This window comes from Musca autumnalis, unplaced genomic scaffold, assembly GCF_047663935.1.
Source record: "Musca autumnalis isolate F117 unplaced genomic scaffold, ASM4766393v1 scaffold_5, whole genome shotgun sequence".
Taxonomy (NCBI): domain Eukaryota; kingdom Metazoa; phylum Arthropoda; class Insecta; order Diptera; family Muscidae; genus Musca; species Musca autumnalis.
The window spans coordinates 109152411-109170063 of record NW_027412088.1 but is presented as its reverse complement, the minus strand read 5'-3'; the positions used below and the strand labels follow the sequence as shown (position 1 = coordinate 109170063).

General features: G+C 35.5%; 2 protein-coding genes across 2 annotated transcripts in view; one reads left to right on the top strand and one right to left on the bottom strand.

Moving 5' to 3' along the window:
• The window catches only part of Incenp (Inner centromere protein), a 253177-nt gene that overhangs the window by 37480 nt on the left and 198044 nt on the right, over positions 1–17653 (top strand). The gene's annotated exons all lie outside the window — the stretch shown is intronic.
• LOC141387367 (uncharacterized) lies at positions 1311–17016 on the bottom strand. The gene is made up of 5 exons (XM_073956967.1): positions 16878–17016; positions 2240–2338; positions 2024–2173; positions 1781–1954; positions 1311–1692 (listed from the first exon to the last, which is right to left on the bottom strand). Exons 2-5 carry the CDS (start codon positions 2300–2302, stop codon positions 1546–1548), a joined length of 534 nt encoding a protein of 177 aa, XP_073813068.1. The 5' UTR covers positions 2303–2338; positions 16878–17016; the 3' UTR covers positions 1311–1545.

Below are 17653 nucleotides of genomic sequence, written 5' to 3'. Positions count from 1 at the left end.
AACGATACCTCCCGATTTTCGTAATTCTGAAGGTTGTGACGTCAATACCCCACCGAAATGACTGAAATGTTTTATTTAGTCTTCCATGCGGTTATAAAATATTCCAGAAGAAAATTATCAGTATAGGTCCACGTCTTTCTATATCCCCCCTAAAAGCGTACATCTTGATTTTCGATATTTTTAAGGTTTTAGGTACATAATCTTACCGAAATATCGGAAATTTGGTATTTATTCTTCTTTCCGCCAGAAATTTGTCGGTAAAGATCGACGGTGTGATATAGCCCCTATAGAACGGTACCTCTCTAATTTCGGTATTTTTAAGGTTAGTCACATTGGTCAGTCCTCTTCACAAACGAAAAGAAACTAATTGTTCCATTTTACTGTAATGCATCTCATGGTGGAGGGTATATCAAGTTCGGCCCGACCGAAATTAACGCGGTTTTTACTTTTTTATCTACATTTTTGGGCAAAATATGCCATTTGGCATTTATGGTTCCCATTGGTTAAAAATTATCGAAAGGATTTACCACTTCACAAAAGTTTAACACTTTTGCGCTTAAATGCAGTATAAGACCAAATCTCGGATTGTGTGGAAATTTTTATAGCGGCCACTTTTCAGATATTATTATTTTTTCGATCGTTCCCTACGCCACATTTTCCCGTCCCTGCCAACCGAGTGAGCCACCTTCCCTTAACGTAGGGATCGCGTACACCTCATATTGCGGAATATGGGGGGTTCGTGTACTAGAGAAACCGGATACAGGAAAACTTTAGCCGGTAAGTTACATTTCAAAGACAAAGGTAATATTTTAAAATTGGATAAACTCAGAGATCGTGAGAAAAGTATAATTTGTTTTACGGGGCAGCTAATACTTTTCAGTATATAAACAGTTAAATTCTGTTTTTTACTGCAGGTGAATTATTGTGTAGTGAATTATTTTTCTCGAAAGTTCCAGAAGGATTATGGATTTTATTCGTGTAGTCTGTGTAGATTGCACCTGTCAGTGGACTGAAAAAAAATCCATTGTCAAGAAAATATTATTTTTGTCCCTATTTCCTAGAGCGGGTCTATTCTTAGAGTCTAAGAATAGCTGACTGATATGTTTCAATTGTTGAATAACGCTTTGAGAGTAGTGAAATGACGCGTTGCCATCAAATGCCATTTATCAGACCTGAGTGACGCTCAGTCACACAAAATACTTGCTCCGACATTCTCCTAAAAGTGGGTGTGACTGTCATAGGTACCTACATGCCATGGATGAGGCATAACTGACATACAGCTCAGAAAGATAGTCGAAAATATTCTTCGGTTTGTAAGAAACAAATTACGTTTTGATTTTTTATTAAATAAATAATAATTGAAACATTTTCATTAGTATTATACATTCAAGATAATTAATTATATAACACACATACGCCTCGTATTACAGGTCACCTTTTGGTTTGATTTTCCGAACAGATTTCTTCCTAGTCATAGTATCTTAAAACTAGTGCGATAAAATCTTCCAGCTTACTGTTTAATCTTATTGTGCTTATTTTGTTCTTTTAATCAAACTTTAATAAAATTTCAACCTCTGCAATGGGTCGACCAAAAATATTCCAACTCGTCCAAACAATATATTCTCCGGAATCGATAGGCAGCACTTCGATTAACTTTGAATTCACACGACAACCCTTCACAATTATGTCATGCTAAAAGTTTAGAATAATTAAGATGCGTTGACATACATTACATATCATTTTTGGGAGATCACAATCATATACATACATATATACTTACATCGAAAGGACAAGAGTGATTCAGGTTGGAAGTTCGTTGTAATTCAAAGAAGTTGTAAAATAAATTTGCCAATGGTTTACGACGATTCCTGCTTAGAAATTCGCATATATCAACATTGTATTCATAAAGAGCTTTTCCACCGATGTCGCCACGTCTTCGCATGCGAAGTAAAAACTATTTTTGAAGGGATAAAAGGAATCATCGAGTTCTTAAAAATAGTCAATATCTTTTGTTTCTACTTACATCTGCCTGATTTACTGGCCTTTTAAGCAATTGAAAATTTACATTGATTTCGACAACATCCCGTTTAACAGCTTTCAGTGAACATACCTTAAACTTACCCAAACTTTCATTTTTGGACGTACAACGTAAATTCGTTAGCCTTAAAGTCGCCTTAAAATAATACATTATACGTGAAAAGTTGTCATAAAATATAAAATGTTGGAAAAGATATCTTACAAAAGTTAAATTTATTGTGAGAAGAACAATTGCGCAACATTGCCAAAATTGTTCAAAAAGCATGGTGCTCGAACGGGTCTTCTAACTAAACTGTTTTACCTATACGTTCAAAATAAATTTGGTTATTATTATCGATACTTTTAAGTGCTTAAAAGTTTTCCGCTATTAAAAATACATTTAATTTCATTGCGTCCTCTTCCGCTTCCATGATTTCATACATACATACATACATATGTAGATTTTATCAAAGTTGCATGCGCTCAAATTTTCATTTTTTATGACAATTTCTCTCTTTTCATTTTTAACGCCAATGACACAAACAAAATTATAATTATTTTTGAGTGTTGAAACAACGACTACACGTCGACAAATTGACCAGGTTAAGGAGCTTTAAATGGGGTTCTATTAAATTTTTCAAGAATTTTTGATATTTATACATTGCCGGACTAGATCCAAGAGAGAAGTGATGTACTTTCGTCTGCGCCTGATCATTCCCTTTCTCCGAATTCGAAACAGGGGCCACTTTAGTAGATTCCGACCGCGATGATGTCTTTCAGCACGATAGCGTCAAATTGCAAGACCCTAACGAAGACGCCAATGGTACCCACAAGGAACTCGAGCAGCTTTACTTTCATTTTTCATGAAGTGGTCGGAATCCGTTCGATCAGAAGGAAACGTTTTCCAACGTAAAGATATTTTCTGTCGAAACGCCCCATGAATTGAAGTTTCAATCTGCTCTCTTTCTGCTAACAAATTTTTTGCAATGCTGCACTGTCATTTTGTACGCGTACTTACCATTCCTCTCCCTAAGATTGGTTTATTTCCTCCTCCACAACCTCATCCACTAAAGCGTCATGCCTGGGAATGGTGGATCTATCGGTTACGCCCGATGTTTTATCCCCAAAGGGAGTTAAACTCTCGCTGGTATTTCCAATGGCAGCTGAGGAAGACACCTCTTTGTTAGATTGAGATGAAATTACTGTTGTATCCATCTTGTCATCTGACAGAGGATGTTGCTCAGGAAAGAACTTTCCTGAATGAGACTAAGAGTTGTGCAAGCGTAGATTAGTAGTCCCCTCCCGACTTGTGTCTATTATCAAGTGCAGCGTTGCCCGTGATTATAGCCGTGGTCACCATCCATAGAAAGATTAGATTGTGGCGGGAACTGAGGACGCTCAGGTCATAGCCCTCCACCACGATGACAGGGACTCGGCATCTACGTCTTCTACTCGTTGAGGCGCCCATGTATCAAAGAGAATCCGTTCTAATATAGTCGCCATCCTTACTATAAACCTGAAAACTTCAAAGGGGACGTGGTCGGCGGGGTTAGGGAATCTCTAATCAGTATGATACCGCTACCTGGATAACCTTTGTTTCAGCCTCATTTCTCTTCATTCACAAAAAGATTGAATGGACAGAATTGTGAACTGAAGTCTCTGCATCACGCCAAGATTGTCATCCCGTATTCTTTAGTGCGAACGATTAAAGTCTGGATAATATTTTGTAAGCATTGAGCAGCAAAGGTACACCCCTGTAATGGGAACATACAGTTTTATTTTCAGTCTTGTTGACGGTTCATAGGATGCTCATGTTCCAATCAAAGAATACGAGTTCCTCATCCCAGATTCAACTTACTATATATCTTATGAGAGTGTCACCTGTGGCTTTTAACTGCTCTGCTGGCAAATTATCAGGTTAAGGAGCTTTAAATGGGGTTCTATTAAATTTTTCAAGAATTTTTGATATTTAAACGTTGCCGCACTAGATCCAAGAGAGAAGTGATGTACTTTCGTCTGCGCCTGATCCTTCCCTTTCTCCGAATTCGAAACAGGGGCCACTTTAGTAGATTCCGACCGCGACGATGTCTTTCAGCACGATAGTGTCAAATTGCAAGACCCTAACGAAGACGCCAATGGTACCCACAAGGAACTCGAGCAGCTTTACATTCATTTTTCATGAAGTGGTCGGAATCCGTTCGATCAGAAGGAAACGTTTTCCAATATTTTCCGATATTTCGTCTTTCTTCGAAAGACATTATCAGGATCTGATATTCATTCTCCTTTCCAGTTTTTTTCTATGTTCTCTCAAAATTTATCTTTGAACTTTTATCTGACTTGTCGTGGTCTTTGTAGTCTGTCCAAACTTAGTTTAAGTTCGAAGATGGGCCATATCGGCCCCCTCCCTCCCCCACAAAAGTTTAAATTTTTTTCGCGAAAATTATGCGCACCGTAAATCTCGAAGGAACTAACCGATTTGGTCCATACGTTGCACATCGTAATATTGCTACGAGACATAGATCAGGTTAGAATATGGACCTCCTCTCGAATTGTTTTGATTTTTTCTTGCAACAGGTTGCACTCAAGGTCCCATACTTCTTGAGAAAATGGCCCGAAAACTGTAAAAAACCCTACGGCCAGCATGTGTAGTGGCTGGTGCGCACGACAACTCCCGAAACGAATACTGCGTTGGTCCACACTTTGCATATCGTAATATTTCTTCGAATATTAGATGAAATTCGAAGATGGTGCTTATAGGTCCACTCCTTCCGGTACCTTCCCCACAAAAATTCGAAAATATCCGCTAAAATGGTAAGCGCAATATCTCATAAACGGAGCAACCAATTTGGTCCAAATATTTTGTCACGAAATATTTTGTCCGAACTTAGATTATGTTTAAAAGTGGGCGCTGTCGGTCCATTCCTTAGGGTACCACCCATACAAATGAACAACATTTTTGTTTAAGTGCGGTTAAGCGTCTGTGTGAGACCCTTTTGGAATTTTTTACCGAAGGTACTCTTAGTAACCCTGTTTACAGCGATATGATGTTTTTCGTGGGCAAGTCCATGTTTCCTGGTATATTGATCCTATCGAGAGGAATTACTCTCAAAATAAGACATACTTCCAAAATGGATTATGTCGGTCCATTCCTTTAGGAACCCCCACTGCTAAACTTTGAGATTTTAGCCTAATCCATATCTTTGTCGGCATATTTATACGCCCAAAATTCTGAAGACCTCCTAAATACATACGGTTTTGGGACCTCCTAAATACATAGTTGTTTCAATCCACACAGGCTGAGGGTATACCTCTATCGGCAAAGCCGACTGATAGTTCTTTACTTGTTTCAGTAAAAATTAAGTCAACTTTATTCGTATGTGACTGTGGAAAACATACCCCAGTAGTTCGGGTAACTAGGGAATAACTAGCAATTTTGCTGGCTACTGGTAAACACCCCTAGTTACCACCCAATCTACTCGCAATGTTATAGACTGGTGAATATAACATGGGGATGTCATAGGAAGGGGTCCATTGTCTCCTCACTGCATTACCAGTAACCACCCAATTCGATTACCAGTAAGCAGTCAATTCGGTAGTCAGGAATTACAGCCAAAATTACTAGTAAGTTGAAGTCAGATAAATGGGTAAATGCATGTATATATGCCTTAGCCACAATTTATGTTATTGCATGGTGTGCAAAAATTTTACAAATGACAATATAATCTTGTATACTTATGGATATGACAGGCCCATCTTGATCCTTGATACTGGAACTAGAGCGTTACTTATGTTTATTTGGTCCTTGAAATGTTTTTTTCGTGGGTCCTTCAGATCGTTCAAAAGTTCTTGGAATAAAATGAAATGACGCGATAATGTATTCCGTCAAGATAGATACCAATACATACCATAGATATATTATAAATATTCTTTTTAAATTGTTCATCCTTTCTATGATTTAGCTCGTAACACGTTCTTTTTTGCATCTTCAATTTTTGCAAAACAAACGCATCAATAAGTTTTTTTTTTAATTATGAATAAACAAAATGACAGAACATTTTTTTTTCTATTTTGTTAAAAAAATAAATAATGTTGAAAAGAGATTACAAGAGAGAACCCTTGTCGATTACACTATCCATCGGTAGTCTATAAAATAGTCAATATATTACACGCCGCATTATCTGTAACTAGTGAATTGACATGATAGGCAGGAAAACCCATATCCAGTGGTAAAAGCAGGCTATAGTCTATTTTGTGTGCCATTTTTGGGTGTAAAGTAACTAGGATCAATGAGTAACTAGTTACATAACTATGCCAAAGTAGACAATTGATATTTATTGAACAACTTGGGCATGCTCGCATGCTCCATAAGTCAACAAAATATTGTTTATATTTCTGCAAAATAAATACATTTTTAGTTTCAAAGTTTCCACTGTAAAGCAACATCGTCCTCCACACTCTTATTCTAGAATGACCAATGCGTACATGTTAATTTCAAAGGCGGGAGTCTATAAAACCTCTACGTAGAAATTGCGGTACATTTGTTTCCATCCGAACATAATGATTATGTGAGAACAGCATCATCATAAACATCATAAAAATCTACATATAAAAATCTACATATATGTACATACAAATATAATATGCAGAAAGTTCATACATCATTTAATGCTGACGTCAAAAGTTTGTTTATATCTTTACTCGGTAGACGACTACTGACTACATAGACACTGATTGCGATGTTCCTGACCATAGGAACGTACAATCTGCTCATCAAATGTACACAAATGTATATGGGACAAAATTCACGTTCTCTGTCGGTAGCCGGTGAATTGTCCGTCATTGCATTTCCATTAAAACAGAAGATTCCTACAGTGATGCAGTGCTTACATTTACCCACCCATTTCCATCCCATTGGCATGCCGCCAATTGAATTGACATAGTCAGGCCATATATTTTCAATGAACGATAGATGGATAGGGTGTGTTGAAAATAACGTGATGATACGGCTGATTCTCATGAAAACAAGTGTCTTCGAGATGAAAATGTCTTTTTATAGCTTGGCATCACATTAAAAATGATTTCACTTTGTTTTCTTTGAGATTAAAAGATGTTTTTTGGAAAATAGCTATGACATTGATTTCAAGAGAATTAGAATTTTCTTTTTAAACATTTTATCTTTAACATGAATATCCAACATATGCTTTTGAGTTTTTTTATTAATTCATCTTATGTAAACGACCTTATAACTGCACGACGAAAGTTTTCGACCTTCCATGCAATTAGAATTTCTTGTTATTGTGTTAATTGTTTTTCTAGAAGTATTTTTATATTTTTTTTTCAAAACATGCGTTTCGGTAAAAATTTAAACAGTAAAATGTGTTTCAATGTACATACACTAGCGGTCATCTGAATAGGTTTGAATTTTTTTCTTTTTATATGTTAAGGTATCTTCTGATGTGTTCGTATTGCAGATCCATACTATTTACTTTTTGAGAGTCCTATACTATGCCAACCATGGTGTATAAAATTCGGCGATATCATGCCCCTTTGACTTAAATTTGAATTACAATTTTCTACTTTATTGTCGTCGAAGAAACATTCTTCCAGACCAATTTTCGAACATTTATGATACATGTGGTCAACTATGTATGGTGGATTTGTGAGCATGATAATACTTAAATTTGTACTGCAAGGATGGTTAAAAAATGAAACTTGAACTAAAATACCAACTATTTTCAATGACCTTTCTAATTTATCGATCATAATAATATGGCTACACTTCGTATTTGCTTTCAGACAATTTTCGGAGCTCAGAAGAGATCTAACGAAATCAAAAAGTCATTTAAAGCAGGTTTATAAAACGTTTTTGTTGGAATATTTCTTGATTTTATCTGAAAGTTCTTGGTAAATTTTCCAGGTTGAGAATTGAACCCACGTTCCTAATAAAGCGGGTCAACTTTGTTGTAAGATTTATCAGAATGTTCCATTTTACTAAACTATATCAAAAAACTGCGCAATATTTGCATGGGTATTACAATTTTTCAATTTTATTTGATTAAAACCTATTCTGATGATCGCAAAAATTAGACACTTTTTTGTACATTTTTTATTATAATTGGGATATTTTCCGAAAATATGGCAACACCGTCAAGTTTTTTCTTGGGAATGTTGGCATAGTATAGGACTATCAAAAAGTAAATAGTATGGGTCTGCATTAGAACACATCAGAAGATATCTTAACATATAAAAAGAAAAAAATTCAAACCTATTCAGATGACCGCTAGTGTATATCTTAATAAATACGAACCACTTGTAAATGTGGTAGAACAACGAAAAGGCTTACAATTTCGGATGATGATCGGATAATATTTGGAGTGTCATATATACAATGAGTTTTCCATAGCCTATATCATTACATCTTCGGAGAAACGGACAAGAGAAGATGAATCACCATGACAATGCGAGGTCTCACCCCTCGATTCAAAACAATGCCTTTTGACTGAACAAAACATGGAATTGATGGGTCATTCGCCGTACAGCCCTAAGTTGGCACCCAATGACTTCTTTTTATTCCCATACATTAAGAAAAAAGGAGTGATCATTTGCGTCGGCAGAAGATCCTGTTGAAGAGTTCAAAAACCATGTTTTCAACAATTGGCTTAAACGCATGCATAAATGCATATGGACATTTATGAGTGAAATCGACAATTTTTCAAAATGAGGTTTTTGATTTCCTTTATTTTTTGCTTGCTCAACAGCAAAACATTTTTAATTTTTTCAAATTTTTTGTTTTTGACTAAAGGTTCTAGAGATGTCGTCGAATTCTGTAAAAACTATATGCAAAGAAATGCTCATAACTCGTCTGAAAGTCTATTAAAATGTTTTTCTGATAAGCAGCATCACCACATCAAAAATTAAGAAAATCAAAAACCTCATTTTGAAAAAAAAAACCTCACTCATAAATCCTCATATATACATACATAAACCATGCTGGCGAATACTTTAGAAAATAATAAAACTATTTTTGATGCTAAATAATCGCGTTTTCAGTACTAGACCTGAAACTTATATAGTATCCCTAGTTAAAAAACCTTAAGCTCGGCCGGACCGAATATTCTTACACCCTCCACTATAAAAATATTTTAAAGTAAAATAATTAGTTTTCTTTCTGTTATCATCATAATATGTGCTGGAGAAGTTTTTTGACCCCTGGAAACCCTATTGCCAAATTACAGGCAATTATGATCGAATATCTAGATAAAAACTCTATAATGTCTATATGACGCTGAGGTATTATCAAATAATGAATTATTTCCTGTACTTTTATTTGTCTTTATTAAAAAGTTAGTTTAAGTACTGAATTGTAAATAAATAAAAACAACTTCAGAATATCTTAAATCAGGCGGTACCGTTATTAGGGGCTACAACTTCGATTTAGTTTATATACGAACCATTATCTAGAAGTAATATTGCGATGTACAAATTATGGCCAAATCGGATACTCCCTCCGAGAGTTATCGTGCGCACCATTTTAGCAAAAGAATTATAAAATGTTGTGGGGGAGGTATCATTCGAGAGTTCTCGTACGAAGTAGCAAGTCAGGTAGACGAACGAAAAGGGCCAGATCGAGTCTGTCTGAAACAGATTTCGTCCAAACATACGAGTATTTGGGGGTCAAACCATTATTTCGATGAAGTTGGCCTATAGATAGATGGTATAAAACAACGCTTTATTCGTCGGAGACCCTAAAGTACATATATCTTGACCAGCATAAAATTCTATGTCGATATAACCATGTCCGTCCGCCTGTCTGTTGAAATCAAGATACATCTCGCACTATTTAAGATTGAGCTTTATCATTAAGTGCAGATTTTTCTATTACTCCTAGGATGTTTGGTATTGAAAATTGACTATATCTATCCACGTTTTGATATAGCTCCCATAGAACGTACCGCTCGATTTTCGGTATTTTTAAGGTTTTAGCCTCGTTATACCACTATAGTTGGAATTTGGTAGTAAGTTTTGTTTGTGGGTACTAAGTTTTGATTTTGAAGATTTTAACAACATTACCTAAGAAAAATTGCTAAATTTTGAATTTTGTCTGCTTTGGGGGTTTCAAACATTCTTTCTGAGATTAATTCATGTTTTACTAAAGCCCTCATAATTTTGTTAATATTTTAGCCACATTATTCAACAGAAAATGCTAACATTTAATATTTAGTCCCCTTTGGAGGTCCAAAATATACCTGCGTTTTGATACAGCCCCCATGGAACGATATCTCTCGATTTGGGAATGAAAATGCAATTCCAGAAGGGTCAAGGTAGTCTTCTCTCAAATCAACTAGTGCACCCCTATTCATATTAGCTCAATGATACGGGACCAATTTTTATTTCAAATTTCTAAACAATTTCATTGGAATTTTTAGATAATTTCCTAAATAGATTGTCATTAAATGTATTTCACTAACTTAAGTCTATGGATTAAAAAACGACATCTAAATCTTGGGAAACCCCAGAAAAAAATCTCGTTGGGGCTTTCCAATGTTTTCAATACAGGTTAATGCTTGAGATTAACGTCAGCTGCAAAAGCAGCTTTTTCCTTTCCTTTTCATTTCAAAGTTTTTCATTTGTTTTTCATTTTTTACACACAACAATCTACAAAGAAACCACATTACCAACCACGAGGAAAAAAACCAAGATTGTTAAAAGCTATATACATAGTAAAGTAAATGCCTTTGTGTTTCGGTTTTGCTCACTTTTTGAAAAGTTCCCCTTAGCAGTGGCTTCTTTTCTAAATAACTGCATGCGAAGCGTTTGTTACGAAAAAAATTGGGGGGAATTCCATGAAAACTTAATGCGTTGATGTGTGCAGTTGCAGTTGAAAGAAATCTCCACAACAGGTTTTTGGTGCAAGCAAGAAGAGCATTTGGTTGACAAAGAGTATAAACACACACTACGCTTGATATGGTTAGTCTACGATCCAATAATATGTTTAATTTTCTTAACAAAAATTTTCTGCATAATATCTGTTATGCTATTACAAATCGCCCAAAATTTACCAAAAATTCTTCAAACTACTTACAGTGTGTTTTACCATAATAATTGTTCCACAAACATCCGAATCATATTCAGGGCAATCATGAATACAAATTCCGCCAGGAATTTGTTCCCTTTCCCCAATTTCACAATTTTTTATTTCCATATTTATATCAAAAAAGGGAATATTTGTGTCAATTCGGCGAGAATATTCCAAATTTAAGTGATTCTAGTAGTTTTCAAAGTTTTAAAATAATGACTTTAAAAGAATTTCACTTCTTAAAATTATTTTCCGTGCGAAAAATTCCAAGGGAAATACTCATGATTGCCCTGATTAGCTCAATGATAAGGGACCTACTGTTTATCGCCGAGTCCGAACGGCGTGTCTTAAGACGCCACTTTTAGAGAAGTTTTACATGGTTGAAATACTCTGGAAATGTCGCCAACATTACTAAGGGGTATTTTGCCACAGTTGAAAATTTTGATGTTGCCGGGGAATCGAACCCACGACCTTCAGCGTGCAAGGTGGGTGTGCATACCATTGCACCACGGTGGCATCCATGTTTTACCATGTCGAGAAGAAAACAAGTAAAAAGGTATCAGGTGGCTTTGCTGAGAGAGATATACTGCCTGTGACATAATGACAAGCAGCAAACCCAGTAGGCGTTGTTTATCCAAATCTTTACTGTTGTAATAAGTATTGCGAGAACTATCCGAAATAAGTTCCAAAATGTATACGCGAACAGGACTCAATTTGTTCTGAAAATTTTGGACTATCTTAGCCATGTCCTGCACATTTTGTGTGGGAGGTACTCAAAGGAATGGACCGATATAGTCCATATTAGACGATGATTTAAGTGTGGAAAACACTACGATGCGCAATGGTTGGAAAAATGTCAATCACTGCTTTCGATACTCACCGTGCCCATCAGGCATTTTAGTTCGTCGCGTTGATTTTTAAAACTTTTCGACCATTATGTCTGGAAGCATGGACCGTAAATTTGGATCGTAAATTTCCGTGTTCATCAGTCTTTTGGATGGGCTTGCATTCAAATATCAAAGGACAACATTTTTCAAAAAAAAAAATATGTTAAATACTCGTACTCACCGCATAACCATATAACCATGTCCGTCAGTCTTTTAAAGTCAAGATATAGCTCGCAATTTTTAAAATAGAGCTTTATAATTTGGTATAGAAATTTCTATTACTCCTAGGATGTGTAGTATTTAAAACCGGACTATATACGATTGACACTATAGGAAAAATTAAGTAAAATGGCACTTAAGATTTGTCGTTTGCTCATACTGTCGACCTATTAAAGGACATTCAAATTTCAAAGGACAAAATTTTTCAAAAAAAAAAATTTTAAATACTTGTACTCACCGCATGATGCTGGTGTTGGTCTCATATGGCTTTATATAATAATTTTCATTTATTGCATTCAAGGATAACAAGGACATTAAAAATGTCATTAAAAATGAAATACTTAAAAATCAGTTGATTTTTAATTTTTTTTCACAAAAATATATGTTAATATCCTTTATGTAGTGCCACACTTCCCGAAATTTCAATATCCTAGCTTTGTAAGTTATTTTTTAAAAAATATTTCCATGAAATTCTTCAAAGAAAACAAAACATTTTATTTTATAACATTGTGCGACACGAACAAAATTAAAAAAAATATGAGCAAACCATATTCTAGAGATAGGAAATGGGTAAATACCCAAATGGTAAATACCCATTAAAATGGGTAAATTGGGGAAAAATGGGTAAATACCCGGAAATTGACCCAAAATGTGGGTAGAAATGCTAAATTTAGAGGAGAAAAGGCGGTGGATTAGCAAATTTTAGCTTTAATATACATAAATAAAATTATTTATTTCACATATGAAAACATCTTAAATAAGACCTATTTTGGTCCATATTTGGACAAACCTCCTAAAAATAGTAACAGCATCCTTTCTGGTATTTTAGAGCATTTAGAACGCTTGGTTGAACTGCGCCTTGAAGGAAAACACCATTGATTGACCAGGTCTCATGGTATCCCATATATCAAGTTACTATATCCTCGATTTTCGTTGATTATCTTGAGATTTGGACCTCTCTGGAAAAATTGTACTTTTTGCAGCCTGCAGCCCACATCTGACGTTAACAATAGATGTGAAACATATAAAATATTGAAACCGCGAGTTTAAACCAATTTTCTTGTCATTTTTTGTTATATGTTTGTTTTTCTATATGGCATAAAATTTGCAATATAAAGTGATTATCATCAGTTAAGTTATTCTGCTCCCCCAATGATTAAGCCTTAACGTAGAGGAAGATATTAGTACTTTCAGAAACGAAATTGTTCATATTTACTTTAGTACAGTTCGTGGTGGAGGGTATAACAATTTCGACACGGTCGAACTTAACGCCATTATTACTTGTTGGCCTTATATTAGAGTTGGGCAATCTAGTTCCTGGAGCGGATCGATCTTTCTAGTTCCTTTTCCCAAAAGGAACTAGTTCCTTAATATGGTTCCAAATAGTTCTGAGAGAGATTTATTTTAATGAATCTTTCTCTCTCATTGTTCTTTCTGTTTCCTTCGTTCCAAATAGTTTCGAGACCGATATAGTTCAATGAACCTTTCTCTTCCGTCGTTAATTAGATTTCTTTCGTTCCAAATAGTTCCAAGAATGAAGTATTTTACAAAACTTTCTCTTTCTTTTTGTTTCCATCTTATGATGGATTAATTTTCATACAAATAAATGAATTGCAGGGGAAGTGATTTACGTTAATTTTACAATGTGACCGCATCTGAATGATGAACGAACCGAACGAGAAAGATCGAAGTGAGTGTTGAATTAAAGGAAGAAAATCAACTATACAAATGAAAGGAATTATATGCACGACGGGAAATATATGAACTAAAGGAACTATATAAATGCAAGAGCCGGATATAGTTCCAATAGTTCCTTGTCCGGAATAGTACCTTGGAACTAGTTCGTTCCGGAACTACACAACTCTACCTTATATACATAATTAGTTGCGAGTACCGAAAACTTATATTTTCACAAACGAAAATGCTGTTTCTTTTTATAACCTCAGCATTTAGGCTAAAGGCCGAAAATGTGGTCTTAGACCCCAAGTATGTTTGGACGAAATGTGTTTCAGACAGTTTGGAGCCAATTTAGCTATGTCCGTCCGTCTGGCTGGCTGGTGCGCACGATTAATTTCGAACGAAACAGCCATTCGGGTCCAAAATTTGGCATTCGTAACATTTTGTCCAAACTAAGTTTAAATTCAAAGATGGCCAATTTAGGTCCACTCCTTCTGCTATCTCCCCCACAAAAGTTCAAAAATGTTCGCTAAAATTATGCACAGGATAACTCTGGAAGGGAGTAACCGAATTGGTCATAACTTTGCACATGGTAATATTATTTCCAGGCATAGATCGGGTTCGAATATCGGTCCACTGCTTCGGGTACCTCCCATGGAAAATGTGAAGTTTAAGAGCAACTCTCGGATCGTGGTGAAATTGTCTTCAGCTTGTTCTTGGGGCGCGGTTTTCGACAGTACAATTTTTTCGGGGCAGGTCCATACTTCCTGAGATAATGGTTTAATAGCTCCAAGAAACCCTGACGGTACCAACTAAAATGTCAAATCCTCAAGATAACTCTCGCAGGGAGTATCTGATTAGTCCAAACTTTGTACATCGTGTTATTCCATCTAGTCATGTATCAGGTTGGAATATGGACTATATCGGTTCCGTCCTTCGAATACATCTCACACAAAATCCCCTCGGATCCTTTTGAAAATTTTTTCCAAATGTTTTTTTTTTTTGTGGACCTTGTTACGACGCACGGTGGTCCAAAGCACTGATCTAGCGGCGCGAAATGAATAACTTGCAAACGAATTGAGATACTTCACTGAAATTTGGTACAAACTCAGCTTGTACCTGTGGATAATAATGGGCCAAATATGAACAATATCGGCTGATGTTTTGGTATAGCCCCCATATAACGGTACCTTCCGATTTTCGGTATTTTGGGAATTTAAGCCACAATTTCGTAGCAAATTACCTGTAATTTGGTACTTAGGGTTCCTAGTGGTCACAAAATGTGTTCACCAAAAATTATGGACATAGGTGCACGTTTTGATATAGCCCCCATGTAACCGTACCTCCCAATTTAAGGTATTTTGAATATCATGACCACATTTTTAAACCAACTTGGCTGTAATTTTGCATTCCATATTCTCACTGCGTATAAAATCTTCTTACAAAACATTTTTAACCCGGATTTATGTTTCGATGTAGACCCTTTTATGGTCCCCCCGAATCGTTGAACTTTTACTTGTTATCCCATATTTAATAACATATTTAGCTATAATATGGTATTATAGTGTCTCCGGGGGTAGAACTCCTCCTTGCAAACATTTCTCAAGATAGGTCTATATTTTAATTTAGCTCCCATACAAATGCACAGCTAAATTTGTATGAATTTCATGCAAAATCCCTTATTTTAAAAGTGCAGTCAACAAAAGATTTGCAAATATTTGCAGCCCTAATGTGGTTATTTCTTATCCAGAGAGTCCAATTTCTTTCCCCAAAAAATAATCGAACCTAAGTTCGGCCAAGTTTACAAGATGCACACTATGGAACAAGCGCGTACAACCCATAAAAACACTAAAAAATTGAATTTTTTGAAAATTTATTGCTATACAACTAAGTACCTCCAGACCCCAAACTAATTTTTATAGTTTAAATCACACCCTCTGCTATTAATTAAAAAAAAGTCTTGTCCAGTTTCATTACGAATTTATTTAACATTTAAACAAATATGAAGTTAATTTTTTGCAACAATTTTTTAAAATCTGCTGCAACAAAAACTCTTGAATTTGATAGTGAATAACTGAGTGAATATTTACAACAACAGAAATGACAAAAACAAAATATTTGTCTGCAAAGTGTCTGTAATCGATACAATGGAAAATATTTCGCAATTTTATAGTTCGATTTTTTGACTTTCGCGCCGCTAGATCCGTGGTTTCGACCAGTGTGCGACGGGGCAATTTTTTTCGGGGGCAAGTCCATACTTCCTTCGATAATGGCACAAAATCTAAAAAAAACATTGCCGGCAGCATATAAACTGGGTAGTACGTAAGATAACCCTCTAAACGTTTTACATCGTATTATTTCTTACAGTCTCGAATTATGTCCGAATATTAACTACATCGGACCACTCTTTCGGGTATCTCCCACACAAAATTTGGAAAGAGTGTAGTTTAAGGACTCGTCTGGGATCGTTTTTAAATTTTTGTCAACATGTTGGGTATGCGGCCCTAGTTAAGGCGGTTCAATTTTTTCGGGGTCAAATCCATTCTTCCTGTGAAATTGAACTATTGACGTCAGTAGTATTGTGTTGGCTTCTTTTCTTTAGATCCGAAGCTGAGGTTATATTTCTGTCGGCACAGCCGACTGCTACTCTCTTACTTGTTTTATTAAAAGACATGTTCAAGTTAACATACTGTCGCATACATTACAAATAAACTTCTCAAAGAACACTAACATGAAGATCAAGAGTGCAACTCGATTTATGAAAAATATGGGAATTCCCATTTGCTTGCCACACATATCATAAACAAGCTTATAAAGAATAAAAAACATAACGCAATGAAAAGAAAAAAATCTACAAAAGCTGCTTAGTGTTGCATAATTTATTAAACATTTTGAATATCATCGGAATGAGTCATGCGGAAAATCAATTCAATGCGTCTCTTCAACTAGTTTTCAAACAACCAAAACAACAACACATAGTTTGAAATAAAGTACATAGTTACCAACATCATCGCTTATTGCCTTCCAAGGTTACTTTTGAGAAAGTTAAAATCACATTCCTCTGATCGCATTTAAAAATTTTCCCAGGGCTTTGACCGTATTTTATTTAGTCTTTCTTAAAAATGCAAATCACTGACCTGCCAGCAAATTAAGACTCCCCTTTATTTGCTGGTCTCCGATAACGAAACGTGCTCAATTCAATGAAACAAAAAAAACTTATCATATTTTTTCAGATAGTATGTCTCCCCAACGTGCCTGAAACCGCAGACAATGCCAGAGTACAAAGAGATAAATGAGTTGGCAATCATTTTTTGTTTGTTTTTGATTTCATCAAGTGAGAGTAGAAAAAATGTGGGGGTTTTTAAGAGATCTACCGCTTACATCTCTCTTGGTTGTGGGGGGGGGGGGCAACCTCCACAATTCTATAGGACGAGCCCACAAAACGCAATCATGTGAAATTCCATTAATGAATGAAAGTAAATTGCCGGTGGCAGTAAAAATTGAATAAATTGTCATTCGAATGGATTTTTTCAATTTTTTTGCTTTTCCTAAAATCCCCTAAATTTGACATCTAATAAGATAAATTGCAAACATAAGGAACTGGGTTTTTACCTGATTCTGTATTGTTTTCTAAGTTATTAACATCTTGTTTGTTCTGTGTACCTAACGGCTAATTACCATACAAACAACATCATCCCCAACATCTGCCCCACATATACACGCATTAGTTGTGTGCAACTAATTTCCCTTGGGAAGTTTCTGCTAGTATTTATGGGGA